This window comes from Fulvia fulva, chromosome 13, assembly GCF_020509005.1.
Source record: "Fulvia fulva chromosome 13, complete sequence".
NCBI lineage: Eukaryota > Fungi > Ascomycota > Dothideomycetes > Mycosphaerellales > Mycosphaerellaceae > Fulvia > Fulvia fulva.
Window position 1 is genome coordinate 908,725 of NC_063024.1, and position 13,467 is coordinate 922,191.

Here is a 13,467-nt window from a genome sequence, read left to right on the forward strand (position 1 = left end):
ATAACAATAACAAGGCCAGACTTAGTATTCCCCCCTAGAAGAATTAGCTTATATGTTACTAATCCCTCGTAGTAGTATATAAAGGCTTTAAAGAAGCTCTCCCGATACCTACGGTCGTACCTAGACCTAGGTCTTATATATAGAAAGGGAGGGGGCAATCTCTAGGGATACTCGGACTCTGACTACGCTATAGACAAAGTAGATAGAGTCTCAATTCTAGGATACGTATAGTTCCTTTATAGATCACCTATGTCCTAGATAAGTAGGAAGTAGAAGTCTATTATAACATTAACAATAGAAGCTAAGTTTATAGCTATAAACGTAGCCGCAAAGTAGTCACAATTTCTTGCTACTGTCCTTAGGGAAATGGGGTGCCTAGAACTGGTAGGAAAGAGCTCTTTCTAGCCGAGTATAAGGGTAAGCAAGGGCACTATTAACGAGCTAAGGCTAGTTAAGCTTATAGGTAATAACTAAGCCGCTTTGACACTTATTAGAGATGCCTATATATATAAAAGATCAAAGTATATTGATGTTATATATAACTATGTCAGACATCTCTAGTAGTAGAAGAAGATTATAGTAGACTACTACTATATAAAGGATATAGCTACTAATAGGTTAATAAAGCCCCTTAATAGCTAGTAGTTCTAAAACTTTATAAGGTAGCTCTAGCTTACGTAAAGGGATTATAGGAGACTATATAGCCTAAGTAGGAGTGTTAAGAACATATAGGCCGTAGGACAAGTATATAGGTATAGGTGTGTTATGTAACTAGATCACGTGACTAGGGTTTACTAGCCTATAGGCTAGTAAACATCCGGACAGCTAGTGTTAGGAACCGCTGTACGTTATCCTAACCGGGCTTGGATCTTTGCAGTGATGTCTCTGACTCGTTGAGAAGGTAGTGGTCCCAAACAGTATATGGTGTATACTTAAAATGAGTTGAGCACGAGGCTCCTATCTACTTGCAAAGGAGCGTCGTCTATATAGTACTATGTCTTGGCGCGGTCACCTCGCTCACGAGTGACCTAAGTGACCCTGAGTCACCTCGTTCACGAGTGACCCAAGTGACTCCAATACACTGGCTGCCTAGTGATCTCCCCTCGTTCTTCGCTTGTCTGACAAATGAGCTTCTCCCACCTTTCAGACCGTAACACCATCCCCCTCCCCAGGATCGGTGTCCCAACGATCACGTGTCATGATGATATAAGCGAATGTCCCATCATTTTCATTCCTCAGCTTGTCCAAAATGTCTTCCTCCTCGTCACAGAAACGCGAACTTCGTGCCTCCCGCATCGAGCGACAGAATCACCTGGCCGAGTCCCCCTGCGAGAACTGTTGTTCGAAGTTGCGTCTGTGTTTCGTCATGCCCGGCTCCGACTCGCGGTGTTCCGAGTGTGTCCGTAGAGGTCGCGCCTGTGTCCGTACGTCGTGGGCCGCCATAGATCGGACCGAAGCATCCATAAAAAGAGAAATCGAGCTGGCGGAGCAACAACAGGAATCGCTCCTGCAGCAACTGGAGCAGGTCCGGGCGATCCTCACCAGGAAGCGCCAAGTACTCGAGCAGAACCGTGCCCGTGAAGAAGAAAAACTCCGTTGCTTGGATCGTGAGCTCGCCGCCGAGGGAGACGATACTCGGGTCGTCCACCTGTCCGCATCCGAGCTGGAGAAGAGCCTCCAAAGCGTCGGTGTAGCGTCCCCTTTCTCCTGGTCTGGTTTTTGTTCTGATCCTCCTCCCGAGGCGCCTTCGTAAGTCGTGTTCCAGTAGTCGTTTTGTGTTGACTTCTAGTCCTTAGGTCATCAAATCAAGAAGCCGCTGTTTGATGCCTTGTCGTCAGGTCGTTTCTGCTAAGCAGATTTCGAGAAGAAGTTCTCGCATTCCTGGTATGTCTTCTCTTCGCGAATCATTGCGTTGAACTCGCGGCTAACCATATTCTTCTTCTTGCAGTTTTTTGCAAAGTGGCCTTGCTCGCCACATACGTAGCAGGTGGAACCTTTGCTCTTCAGCCCCCTTCCTGTCCTACGATCCGTTACGTCCAATTCCATTGGGTCTCCGTAACTAGGGTCCTGACTTCTGGCCTTGAAGCCCCCTCTTCCGCTCGCGGCGGGTCTCTGGTATCCAGGCTGTACGTGTCGGTCGTACCTCAAATCCTGGAGCCTTTCGTCGATCTCCTTTGCTGCCTTGATCATCGCCCCTAGCGTCACAACGCTGGCGTTTCGGGATAGTTCGGCTTTAACGTTGTCCTTCAGCCCGAGGTAGAACTGCGATCGCAATGCTGCGTCGTTCCATTCTAGGTCGGCGGCATATCCTTGGAATTCTGAGGCGTACAGCGCTACAGAAGTGGTCTGTCGAAGTTGTCGGATATGTCGGTCGGCGTATACCTCCTCATTCGGTATCCCGTATAGATTATCGAGTTTCGTCTCAAACTCGTCGTAGTCGTGGAAAATTTTTCGAGTTTCCGTCTTCGGTGTCCCCCCCTCACCCTGGTTGTGGAGCCAGTCCTTGAGGTATGGTCGGAATCCTCTAGCTGCTTTTCCTCGTAGGAAGGATGCGGCGTACAAGACCTTGCCGGCCTCGCCTTGAAACTGGTGTGCGTTGAAGTGAAGGTACAACTGAACCTGCAGTTGAAAAGCCTCCAGTTTGTCCTTGGTCCCGTCGAACGTCTCCGGCGTAGACACCTTAGGTGCACGGTGGTGGTCCTGTGAGTTCAGCATACTCATAGGAGCGTTGTTGTTCTTGCTGCTTCCTGTAATCGACATTTCGCTCATTCGTTCCGTAATGCCAGTTGACTGTGGCGTTCCTTGTCTTGACGGACTCCGGGTAGCGTCTCTCCCAGACATATGCAAAGGGCCCTGGTGGTGGTGCTCAAAGTTGTTAGGAACCGCTGTACGTTATCCCAACCGGGCTTGGATCTTTGCAGTGATGTCTCTGACTCGTTAAGAAGGTAGTGGTCCCAAACAGTATATGGTGTATACTTAAAATGAGTTGAGCACGAGGCTCCTATCTACTTGCAAAGGAGCGTCGTCTATATAGTACTATGTCTTGGCGCGGTCACCTCGCTCACGAGTGACCTAAGTGACCCTGAGTCACCTCGTTCACGAGTGACCCAAGTGACTCCAATACACTAGCTGCCTAGTGATCTCCCCTCGTTCTTCGCTTGTCTGACAAATGAGCTTCTCCCACCTTTCAGACCGTAACAGCTAGTATCTACCTATACTAACACCGGCGATACTATATATAGATATACGCTATCCTATTAGTTCCTTCTTCGTCTTTCGTATAATCCGCCGTCTTCTACTACTACGTAACTCGTACCTATTTAATAGTATATAGTAAGAGTAATCCGGGATAAGATCCCCTATACCCGACCCTCGAAGTACGCGTCGCTAGCCTAGTCGTAGGAATACGTAGACGTAGTCCGTATAACGGTAGCGGCGCGGCGCCGGTAGAACGAGATAAAATAGGACGCTATATACGTCCGATACCGCCGACTAGATAACGAGAAGGGTAGGATTATTAGGTGCTAGGGTAATATTACGTAGCGTAACGCCGTCCGTAAAGTTATAGGAGACCAAAGTAAGGTCTAGAAGCTCGTTAAGTAGGCGCGTACGAGGAAGCCGGAGACGCCGCTACTACTACTATAGTTCCTACCTATCCGTAATAGGTAAGGGGTCCTCTAGGAAGTATAGTAAGGTAGAGCCGACGCGCTAGTAGAGGCATTCTTCCCTCCTCCGGTTAATACCCAACTCGACGATATCGAAGGCTTCGTATACCTAATAGAGCTCGAGACTAGCTAAGAAGTAACGGAGGCGGAGGTACTAAAAGTACTAAAAGCGGCGCTACTAGATAAGGCCCTAGGACTAGATAAGATTCCTAACCGATTCCTTAAGTACTACCGCTAGACGCTCGCCCCGTATCTCGCGGGGCTATTTACGGTATACCTCTAGTAGTTATACGTACCGACCCCCTTCCGGTACTCGAGTATAGTCGTCCTCCGTAAGGAGGGTAAGGCTAGATACGACGTTAGGAAGGCCTACCGCCTAATAGCCCTACTTAGTATAATTAGTAAGGCGCTAGAGCGTATCGTAGCCGATCGTATCTCTAAGCTAGCCGAGGAGTACTAGCTCCTCCTAGCCGAGTAGATAGGAGCCCGACTAGGGCGGTCTATAACAACCGCTCTAGAACTCGTTACGGAATAGGTTTATATAATCTAGGTAATACGTCGATAATAGGTCGCTACTCTACTATCCCTCGATATCTCGGGGGCGTTCGATAAAGTTTCCTACGCCCGACTACTCTATAACCTCCGGGCGAAAGGTCTACCTAGCTAGCTCGTTACGTTTATTAAGTCCTTCCTTAGTAACCGGTCTACGTAGCTCGTCCTAGAGGAGTAGCGTAAACCTTAGATACGGCCTATAGAAACGGGGATCCCGTAGGGCTTATCGCTCTCTCCGATCCTCTTCCTTTTCTTCGCCTCTACGCTGCTCCCGCTACTTAGGGGAAGCGCCGGCGGTACTAACTCCTATATAGGCTTTATCGACAATACGAACATCCTAATATATAGCGACTTAACTAAGACTAACTACCGCTAACTCGAAGCGGCGCTCGAGGTATATAACGAATAGGTAGCGCGATACGGGGTAGTCTTCGTACCTAAGAAGTACTAGATAATCTACCTTACGAGGACCCCGAAGAAGTATAACCTCTAAGCTATAATCGAGGCCGGGACCGGCGTAAGCTAGATTACTCTATAGCTATCTATCCGGGTCCTAGGATTCTAAGTAGACACGTAACTCTAGTAGTACGCCTACCTAAAGTAGCTCCGGTAGCGGGGAGACTAGAATAAAGCCTTAGTTATACGCCTCGCGGCCTCTATATAGGGCGTAGCCTTCGTAAAGGTACGCTAGCTATATAGCTCTATCGTCCGACCGGCGATTACCTTTAGGGCACTAGTCTAGTATCTATCCTACGCGACTAGCTAGATAAAGTAGATTTAAAACGTATAGAACGAATGTTTACGTAGGGCGACCGGGGTATACCGTACTATACCGACGTAGGTCCTAGAAGCGGACACGTAGATCGCGCTACTAGACCTCTACCTCTAATAGCTCGCTATAGGCTATACGCTCTAGACGGCAAATAGTAAGGTAGGGAGCGATATTAGCGCGGCGTACTAGGCGATTACGACACGCCTTCGATCTATAGCGCCTAAAAAGAAGACAGGATTATAGGCCTAGCGGTAGCTAGATACGTAATAAACCCCGATAGTAAAGTTCCGAGTATAGGCCCTAGCTAGTAGTATACTAGTAATAGGAGCGGGATAGGGACGCGAAGAACGGAAGGCTATAGCGAACGCGGTCCGTAGACATATATAGGGAATCTAGAACGAGCGCTAGGAGAAAGGCGAACGGCACCCGAACGGGCAACTACTACGGCGACGGGTATACCGACGAGAAGACGAGGCAGCGGCGAAGATAGGACCTATTAGCCGAGACAGGGTAATGCTCTTCCGAGCCCTTACCCGCCTATAGGCAATAGTCGCGATACTACTCCGCTCGGAACATATTAGGTTTAAGGACTATCTATATCGCCGAAAGGTACCGGGAGTAGATAGTAGCCTATGCGAATGTGGTCGTGTCTAGACGCCGAAACACGTCGTACTATTCTGCCTACGCTTTATAGAAGCCCGGTAGGTAATACGCCTCGAGACTAGGGCTACAGACTTCTAATATATAATAGGCACAGCGCGTAGGATGCGAGTAGCTACACGAATAGTGATACGGACCGGCCTACTATAGCAGTTCTAGATAGCGGGTGAGATGGCAGCAAGAATAGGGGAGACAGCCTAGGAGGAAGAGCTCTAGGAAGCCTTCGAAGGCGCCCTGCCTATAGACGTAGTAGAACTCCGGCGGCACCGACGACTACGTAGGCGGGTGGACCGTGGCCTATAGCGACCCCGAGTATAGGAGGAATAGCGACAGGAGCACTGACAGAGTATAGGAGCCCGGAAGGGTCGACTCGTCGTCTACTCGACGGCCAGCTCGTTTTCCGCTCGACGGTCGACCTGTCTCCTGCTCGATAGGCGACCCGCCTCTACTAATAGTCGACCTGTCGTCTGCTCGATAGTCGGCTAGCTACTAACACTCGTTCCCAGGCACCGGGCAGATTGGCACTCCGGGGCGGCTGACCACCTAGTGCTCACCGCTTCTAGTACGACAGATTGACCGACAAGCAACAGAGAGAACTTACTGACACCTGAAGAGGGTTTTTCCCCGTACGACGGTTTTCCCCTCTCTCTTCCTCGATAGCCCCCGGCCTCGTAGACCTTTTAGGAGCTAGATAGGCATTATGAATGTATTTATTTATTTACTAACCAGTACGAGTTCGGCGCCTTCCCCTTCTCCAGCGTCCACCACTGTCGCTCACCTGTCTCGATCTTCCCGTTCGGACCACCCGCCGCAGCTCTGAGCCACTGGCTGTCCCTGGCGTTCTGCAGAGCGACTTGGACGTTCAAGTCCGTGTGGCGGAAGTAGACCTGCCATTTCTGAGAGTCGGAGGATGCCGCGTAGGTGTTGAGGGTGCCCGTGGTGGTGGTTTCGACGCAGCAGCCGCCGGAGACGCTGACGAGGTAGTGCATTGTGGTGAGATTGTTTGATGACTTGTAAGTACGGAAGATGTGATCGGTAAGGAGTTTGTTGTGTACGATCATTCTTCCTATTTATCACCATCTCCAGAAACGCAGTTGCTTCGGCCTCGTCTTTGTCAAGCTCCGAGCTCCGTGGAGCTGCGTAATAGTGCTGCAGCTATGCGCTGTGCAGCTGCACGAAGCTCAAAACTGCTTCCTCATGCATCTTGCTGTGTCGACCAATGCTGCGCTTGCGCTGCCTTTAACGCAATCTGTGCAACACAGAATTGCCTGAATAAGACAGAGAGCCCAATTTGAGCAATGCACAATGCTGCGACAGCTGGGTCTTGCACACACTTTGCTTGGGAAGTATTGAGGCTAGTCTGGACTATGGTCGTCATGCGTTTAGCGATGTGAGCTCTGTGCTAATCGGCAACGTAGGTTTCGGTCTCTGTCATCGTGGAGTTCAAGATGACTTCTCCGCATAGGCTGTGAGCAGAGCTGCTCTTACACTAAGGAGAATCAAGGCTTCCTCAACTATCACTATCCAGCCCATGCTGTCGAAGATCTGCAGGCCCTGGGTAAGACTGCATTGCGCATTACTCCCTCCTGTCGAGTCAGGCCTACCATCTTTCGGAGCGCATATCGGCCACGATGGCTGCAGAAACTCTCAGAATTCGGGGTGTACAATGGCGTGTTGATCCAAAGGGGCGGGTCCTGGATGCCACACTCCCACTTAGTGTTATGACAGATCGACCTATTGCCGTCGCAAATCGAGGAAAGGTGCATTCGGCTCGCAAGGAAACGCTCTATCGCGTAAAGCCGTTTGATCTGGCCGAGAGTGCTATCGTTAGGCTAGACGACTACGAAGGCGTTGAGCGAAGGTCATCGGAAGCCCGCCGCTTTGGAATACATCCACCCTTAGTAGTTTTATTCCAGCTCCGCGAAACACCTTTGCCAACAGCATTGGCCTGGCAGATTACTACTTGTCTTCTGTTGTGGTTACCATCGCCTTTTGGCTTGCGGCGAACGGGACTCAAGCCGGGCACTTGAACTGCGAGGACTACTGTACCGGATATCTTTCGTAGATGATCCTCAGCTCCCGAATCGTTCTTTCTGGATCCTCCTCGGTGACCTCCGCCTCGTGCGAAAGCCAGTCAGCAATACTGTCTTAATAGTCCAATTCATGGTTACCAAAGAGATCCCAAATCTGCCACGTCGCAGAAGAAGTCAACTCAGTGCAGTCCGAGGGCTGGCCGAGAACGTAGTAAGTGCTCCGATGCTGGCCGCCACCACCGAGTTCAAAAGCTGCGATCGGGCAGTACAGCTCATCATGTCTTCGCCTGGAGAGAGAGACATAGTAAGGCATATCTGTAGCGCCGCGGTGGGTGCCGAGGGAGTAGACTAGTTGTGTGTAAGCAGTCTCCGACGGCACGCCTGCTTGTCGTATACGATCCACCACAGAAAACAGGACCTCGAGATCTGAAGGTAGCTCCAGCTTGGATGTGTCCGCTATGCCCGAGGTCTCGAGCTGCCGCTTCATGGCCTCCTTGAGATCACCAAGGATCTCGATCCTCACGCTTTCAGGCTGCGGTCCAGTCAAAGGCCTCCGCACAAAGTCCATGATCTCTCCAAGTGATGGATTACTCTGGATTTGGCCCTCGACCTCCGCCCAGGACAAGTCAGATCGACTCCGGTCCATCTTTGGCTGGTCGTGCCCGTAGAATGCTTCCTGAAAGATGCACTTGGTGAACGCGCCCTCGTCAGTCCAGCCCTCCTGACGGTAATCCTCTTCATGGGAGTAAGGTCTCCATCTTTGTCTGATTTCTTCGATGAAGCGTTCCATTCGTCGACGGTTGGTGAGTTCGGCGACTTCGCCATAGTGCTGGACGATTGCTCGTAAGTCTTGGTCGGTGGGCGAGGTCATGATGTGTAGTAGAGGCTCGACTGACAGTCTGGTGGGAGTTGTGGTGGGGAGATGAAGTCTTGCTGCGGTGGACAGAGTGAGTCAAGAGTGCAATGACGATCGCTGTGCAATAAAGTTTGTGCCGTGCATATTGCAGAGGTATGCGTCATACTACGGGCACGCATGACCATGTTTTTTCGGGATTGCTTTCACGAGTACTTCCTGTACTTGGGTTTGTGGGCCTTGCTTGTCGACAGTCTTGCTGAGAGACGAGGATGTTACGGTTCTCGCGTTACTCAACTGTCATAACGATGAACATCTACAAATACGAGTCGTACCACGCATAGGTCGGATACGTATCAGAATATAGGGCAAGCTCCTGCTTGTGCCCACCAGGTGTCTGCTCGATGTGGACAGTCTGGTGTTCGAGGAACTGTGCAAGGCTATCATACACATCTAGATGATCAGCGGTGTTGTCAAATACCTTCCAAGCAATCGGAACAGCATCGTTGCGTGCGTCTCGGCAAAGCACGTAGTGTATCTGTCGATGTTGCGTACAGCAGCCGAGCTCCCACGATGTGAATACCGTCCAGTCATCGCTCCACATGTTGTTGAAAGAGTGCCGCAGTCCTTGCTCAAGTCCGTCTATGCCGCTCACGAGATAGGTGTTCGCGGTTTCTGAGGGTAGGCCCGCCCCTTGAATGCCGTCTGTTATACGCAGAAGCTTTTGAGAATCCCTTGGCAACTCAAGCGAGATAGGTTCTGAGGACGCCGTATCGGTGGCCTGCCTCTGAAGGCCTGACAGAAGCGCAGATAGCGCTTTAGAAATCTTGTCCTCTGGTTTAGGATCGTAGAGAGGGCCCCTTATGATAACGTTTAACAAGGAATCCAGTGGCCGGAACAAGACTTGATTCTTCTTCTCTGCTTCGCAAAGTGGCTCTTCACGTTGGATATCTGGGGCGAAGCCCGTTGCCTCAGCATAAACACACCGTGCGAATGCTCCATCCTCGGTCCAGCCTTCGCCCCTGTAGCCTGGTTCCCAGAATTCCTCTACGGGCGGGAGGGGATGCCATTTCTGTCTAATCTCTTCGACAAAGCGCTTGAATTCTCGTTGGTTGACAGATTCTGCGACTTCTTCATACCGATGAATCACATCTTCCATTGAACGAGGAGAAGTACGGTCTGCTCTCCCGTCGCAAGAGAAGCAGAAGGTGCAATTATCGCCGGCCATCGTCTAGGCATCGAGGTGGAATCAAAAATCGTTGCCAGATGATCCTGCTGTCTGGAATCATTCTTATTAGGCGAAGAGCAAAGTATGTGAGTGACTAACAATTGACTTTCTGCTACAGTAGATAGCATGAGTCAAAAATTGAGTGACGGTTGTCTTGCAACAAGCTTTTCGCTATGCAGATCTCAAAGGTATGCGTCATATTGCTGTGCCGCACAACGCTTCAATTGAGGGATGTAAGAACTTACCGTCCGACAACATTGTAGTCATTCTGCTGCTTAGCTGTTAGAGTCAATCTTCGTCAAGTTATACGCACCTTGGCCCAGGTGTGGGTCATAGCACGGCAGAGACAGTAATCAGCACGCAACCAGAACTCACGAGCTGGGTAACGGAATAGCATGGACTGCAGTAGGCTTCGTCTTAAACGGCCTATACCTCTTCGTTTCCAAGAGGTTCATGATGTTTTGCACTAGTCGTACTGGGTGCTCCCAACATCGTTGTTTGTCTTGGTATCACATGCGTGCACTCAGTTCCATCGATTATCACAGTAACGAGGTACCCTCCTCCGGTGGATATCTCTCCGCCAGAGGCAGCTTTTCTTGCTGATGTCCACCTGGCCTTTGCTCGATGTATTTGGCCTGTTCTCCGAGGAAGTGTGCCAGGGTTTCGTACACATCCACGTCAACATCATTTTTATCAAAGATCTTCCATTTCAGTGGCGATGCCTTCTCGTTTGCTTCCTGACAGAGCACATAATATATGTCTCTATGCTGCGTACAGCCGCCCATTTTCCAGCCAGCATGTGGCGTGTGATCGGTAGATCGAACCCCGGAAGCAAAGTACGAAGCTCTCCAGTCATCAGCGTTTGGATTCAAGATATTTTCAGCATCATCGAGCGACGGAGATTGAATCAGAACTGTACCTGCGAGTTCTGATGGTATACCGGCACCACTGATGTGGTTTGTCACATGCCTCGATGCTTCGTAGTCCTCCGGCAGTCTGATCGGATCAGCTCTCGAGGGCAAAGCTTCGTCAACTACACGCTGGATAGCTACCTGTAATGATGCCAATTCCTGTATTATCTTGTGCTTTGGTTTGAGCTCAGACATGTGCGAGCGAATATCGTGTACTAAGGACTCCACCGGTCGGAACAATACTTGGTTATTCTCTTCCGCTTGGCATAATGGACCCGTGCGTTCAGGCTCAGCAATGTCGAAAGCAATTTGGTAGATGCACAACGAGAATGCTCCTGCTTCAGTCCAGCCTTCGGCATGATAGTTGGGCTCCCACTCCTCCGCGTCTGGTGCGTAGACAGGATTCCATAGCTCTCGGACTTGCTGGATGAGGCGGTGCATTTCTCTCTGGGTGAGTCAGGGTGACCATTACTGCAACTTGATCGTAGCGCCTGATGATTCCCTTTAACGAAGAAGCCATGGTGTGGTGTTGCTAATCGGAACACGAGAAGTTTGGTTCGTTTTCAGCGTCATCCTTGCGGGAACAGGATCTAGCGCATCTGTATTAGGAAGGTACGGTGTCAAGCTTTGTCCGCCAAGGATCATACTCATTCGATGCGTCTGCTCCACCCGCTGCCTTGACTCATCAACGGAAAGGACCTCTGGAATGTAGCCGCCCGCCCGCCCGCATCTATGCATCTACACATCTGCCATGGCTTCCGAAGGATCTGATACACTGGCGAAGGTCGTACAAGAGTATTATGAAGTCGCAGATGCTGTCAATCATCTAGAGATAGAACGCTTCATCAACGAGATAAAGTCCAAATGGGACCCATGACCCGAAGACGAATGCGAACCTCGTTACGACGGGTACACAGACGCTGCTGCAATGAACTTGCACATATACCAGATTGCCTTCGGAAACCCGGATCCTCCGCGAGATGGACCGCTATGTGAAGCAGAGGAATACAACCAGATCTTGCTCCAACCGCCTATCACATCGCTGACCGATCGCATACCCGGACCTCTCACGACTACCGCATCCCTCGATCAGATCACAGCAAAGATGGAGTCAATGAGAGCAGCTCTTCGGGACCAAGTTGAGGCAGCAGGAACTATGGAGCCTGTTCAGCTCGACATGCCCGAGGACTTTCATGCTCTGATGACCTTGACAGATGGCCTTCATGGTGCTGGCGTGCCCGTAGAGACTCAACAGACGGAACTCATATATACTCTTCAGCGACAAGATGTAAAATTGGAGATGCTGGACGATATCGCATATTGGGTCAACGTAAAATGTGCTGTTGGCGGTTGTGAACCTCCAAGGGTAAGCGTAGCGGAATGGAGCTCTATACCAACCCTTCTGGACTTCAAAGTAGCGTGCGATCCACGCTACCCCTACCCGACGTGCAGTGCTTGTTGTGCGACGACCGTATGTTTGCGAGTTCGCCAACAGGCACAGCGCGGTAGGTCACGTGCCACCAAAACTTGAAAGTTGACCAATCACAGAGGGGCTTGGCGCTCGTCCGGGGCTGGTGATAGAGCTCCACTCCCTCGCTGACGCCACCACCTACGTGCTCGCAAGCTCGCACTACGGTGGATGGCTAGCGCTCGGTCGCTACGCTTAAAAATTGGAGATGCTGGACGATATCGCACATTGGGTCAACGATCGATGCAAATTGGCATTGGCAGCTTGGAAACTTGGTGGCAGCATTCAGCATCGGCGCATCTACTCCGTCTTCTGCCATTCATCTAGCGATGGAAACCACGTCTCTGGCAATAACAAACTGCCGCCAGAGTGGATCATTGTAAATGATTATGATTACGAGTTGAGCTTCTATAAGGATCTGGCGCACTTTCTACAACATGAGACGGATTGTGTTGAGAGAACACCAGGTGGCGCGATGATAGATGATATGGTCCTTCGATATGATAGATACCCGATCTATTAGAATCCATGGCATCCTTCTGGCATGCCGAGTTTCTTAGTGTCCGATGAGAAAGAGCTTCAGTAAATGTCGCGACCAGGAAGTTCCCCCTCTATCACAATCTGCGTCTGAGCCCCTTGCTCCCTACAAACAGAAGGAAGTTAGCCATACTCGAAATCCACGTGGCAGTGTCTCAGACTGTAGTGTAGATGGTGGAGCATGCGCCTCGTACAGCGCATGTCTCGCACGCTTCACTATGGCCTAAGTCACTGCCCGATGCCAAGTAACCTTCAGTAACGTACCTCTCGCCAATGAGCTTAGCCTCACATTCTAGCAACTGTGCAATATCATCAAAGAGATCAACCTCAATACCCCATTGGCTCATGATCCTCCAAGTGACTCTGGCACCGTCGAAAGATTGGCACAGAACATAGAATAGGCTCCTCACCTGAGTGTCGCCACCGATCTTCCATGAAGCGACGGCTTTCTCTCCGAATTGTTCCAATTAATCTGGGCCCCTGATGGTGACCAAGTAAAGTATCTTCCCAGACTCTGCCGTGATGCCTCCCCAACCAAGACCCCGAGGCATGGGCCATAAGAGTTTAGTGCTGCCGGTCTCGGACTCGATACCTGCACCTTGGATACCATCTGTGATAGCTTAGAGGTCCGAGATGTCCCCGGGAAGTTTCAAAGATGATGCTAACGCTGTTCCTGATGCCTTCAACTGTTCTTCCAATACTATCGTCAAGTTCCGCAGCCTCTCAGTTCTGTCACTCTCAGATAGGGCCTTCTTCAGAGGCTTTGGCACCCAAGCAATCAGGTCGTC

General features: G+C 50.5%; 4 protein-coding genes across 4 annotated transcripts; all 4 read right to left on the reverse strand.

Annotated features, from left to right (window-relative positions):
• Positions 1-6,359: 6,359 nt before the first annotated feature.
• On the reverse strand, positions 6,360-6,638 carry CLAFUR5_14352 (uncharacterized protein; the record flags this gene model as incomplete). The annotated part of the gene is made up of 1 exon (XM_047913500.1): positions 6,360-6,638. One exon carries the CDS (start codon positions 6,636-6,638, stop codon positions 6,360-6,362), a length of 279 nt encoding a protein of 92 aa, XP_047769410.1.
• A 1,159-nt stretch (positions 6,639-7,797) lies between these two features.
• CLAFUR5_14353 (uncharacterized protein) lies at positions 7,798-8,553 on the reverse strand (the record flags this gene model as incomplete). The annotated part of the gene is made up of 1 exon (XM_047913501.1): positions 7,798-8,553. One exon carries the CDS (start codon positions 8,551-8,553, stop codon positions 7,798-7,800), a length of 756 nt encoding a protein of 251 aa, XP_047769430.1.
• A 298-nt stretch (positions 8,554-8,851) lies between these two features.
• CLAFUR5_14354 (uncharacterized protein) lies at positions 8,852-9,694 on the reverse strand (the record flags this gene model as incomplete). The annotated part of the gene is made up of 1 exon (XM_047913502.1): positions 8,852-9,694. One exon carries the CDS (start codon positions 9,692-9,694, stop codon positions 8,852-8,854), a length of 843 nt encoding a protein of 280 aa, XP_047769409.1.
• Positions 9,695-10,302: 608 nt separating this feature from the next.
• Positions 10,303-11,115, reverse strand: CLAFUR5_14355 (uncharacterized protein; the record flags this gene model as incomplete). Its single annotated transcript, XM_047913503.1, has 1 exon — positions 10,303-11,115. The coding sequence occupies one exon, from the start codon at positions 11,113-11,115 to the stop codon at positions 10,303-10,305; it is 813 nt and encodes a 270-aa protein (XP_047769520.1).
• Positions 11,116-13,467: the final 2,352 nt, after the last annotated feature.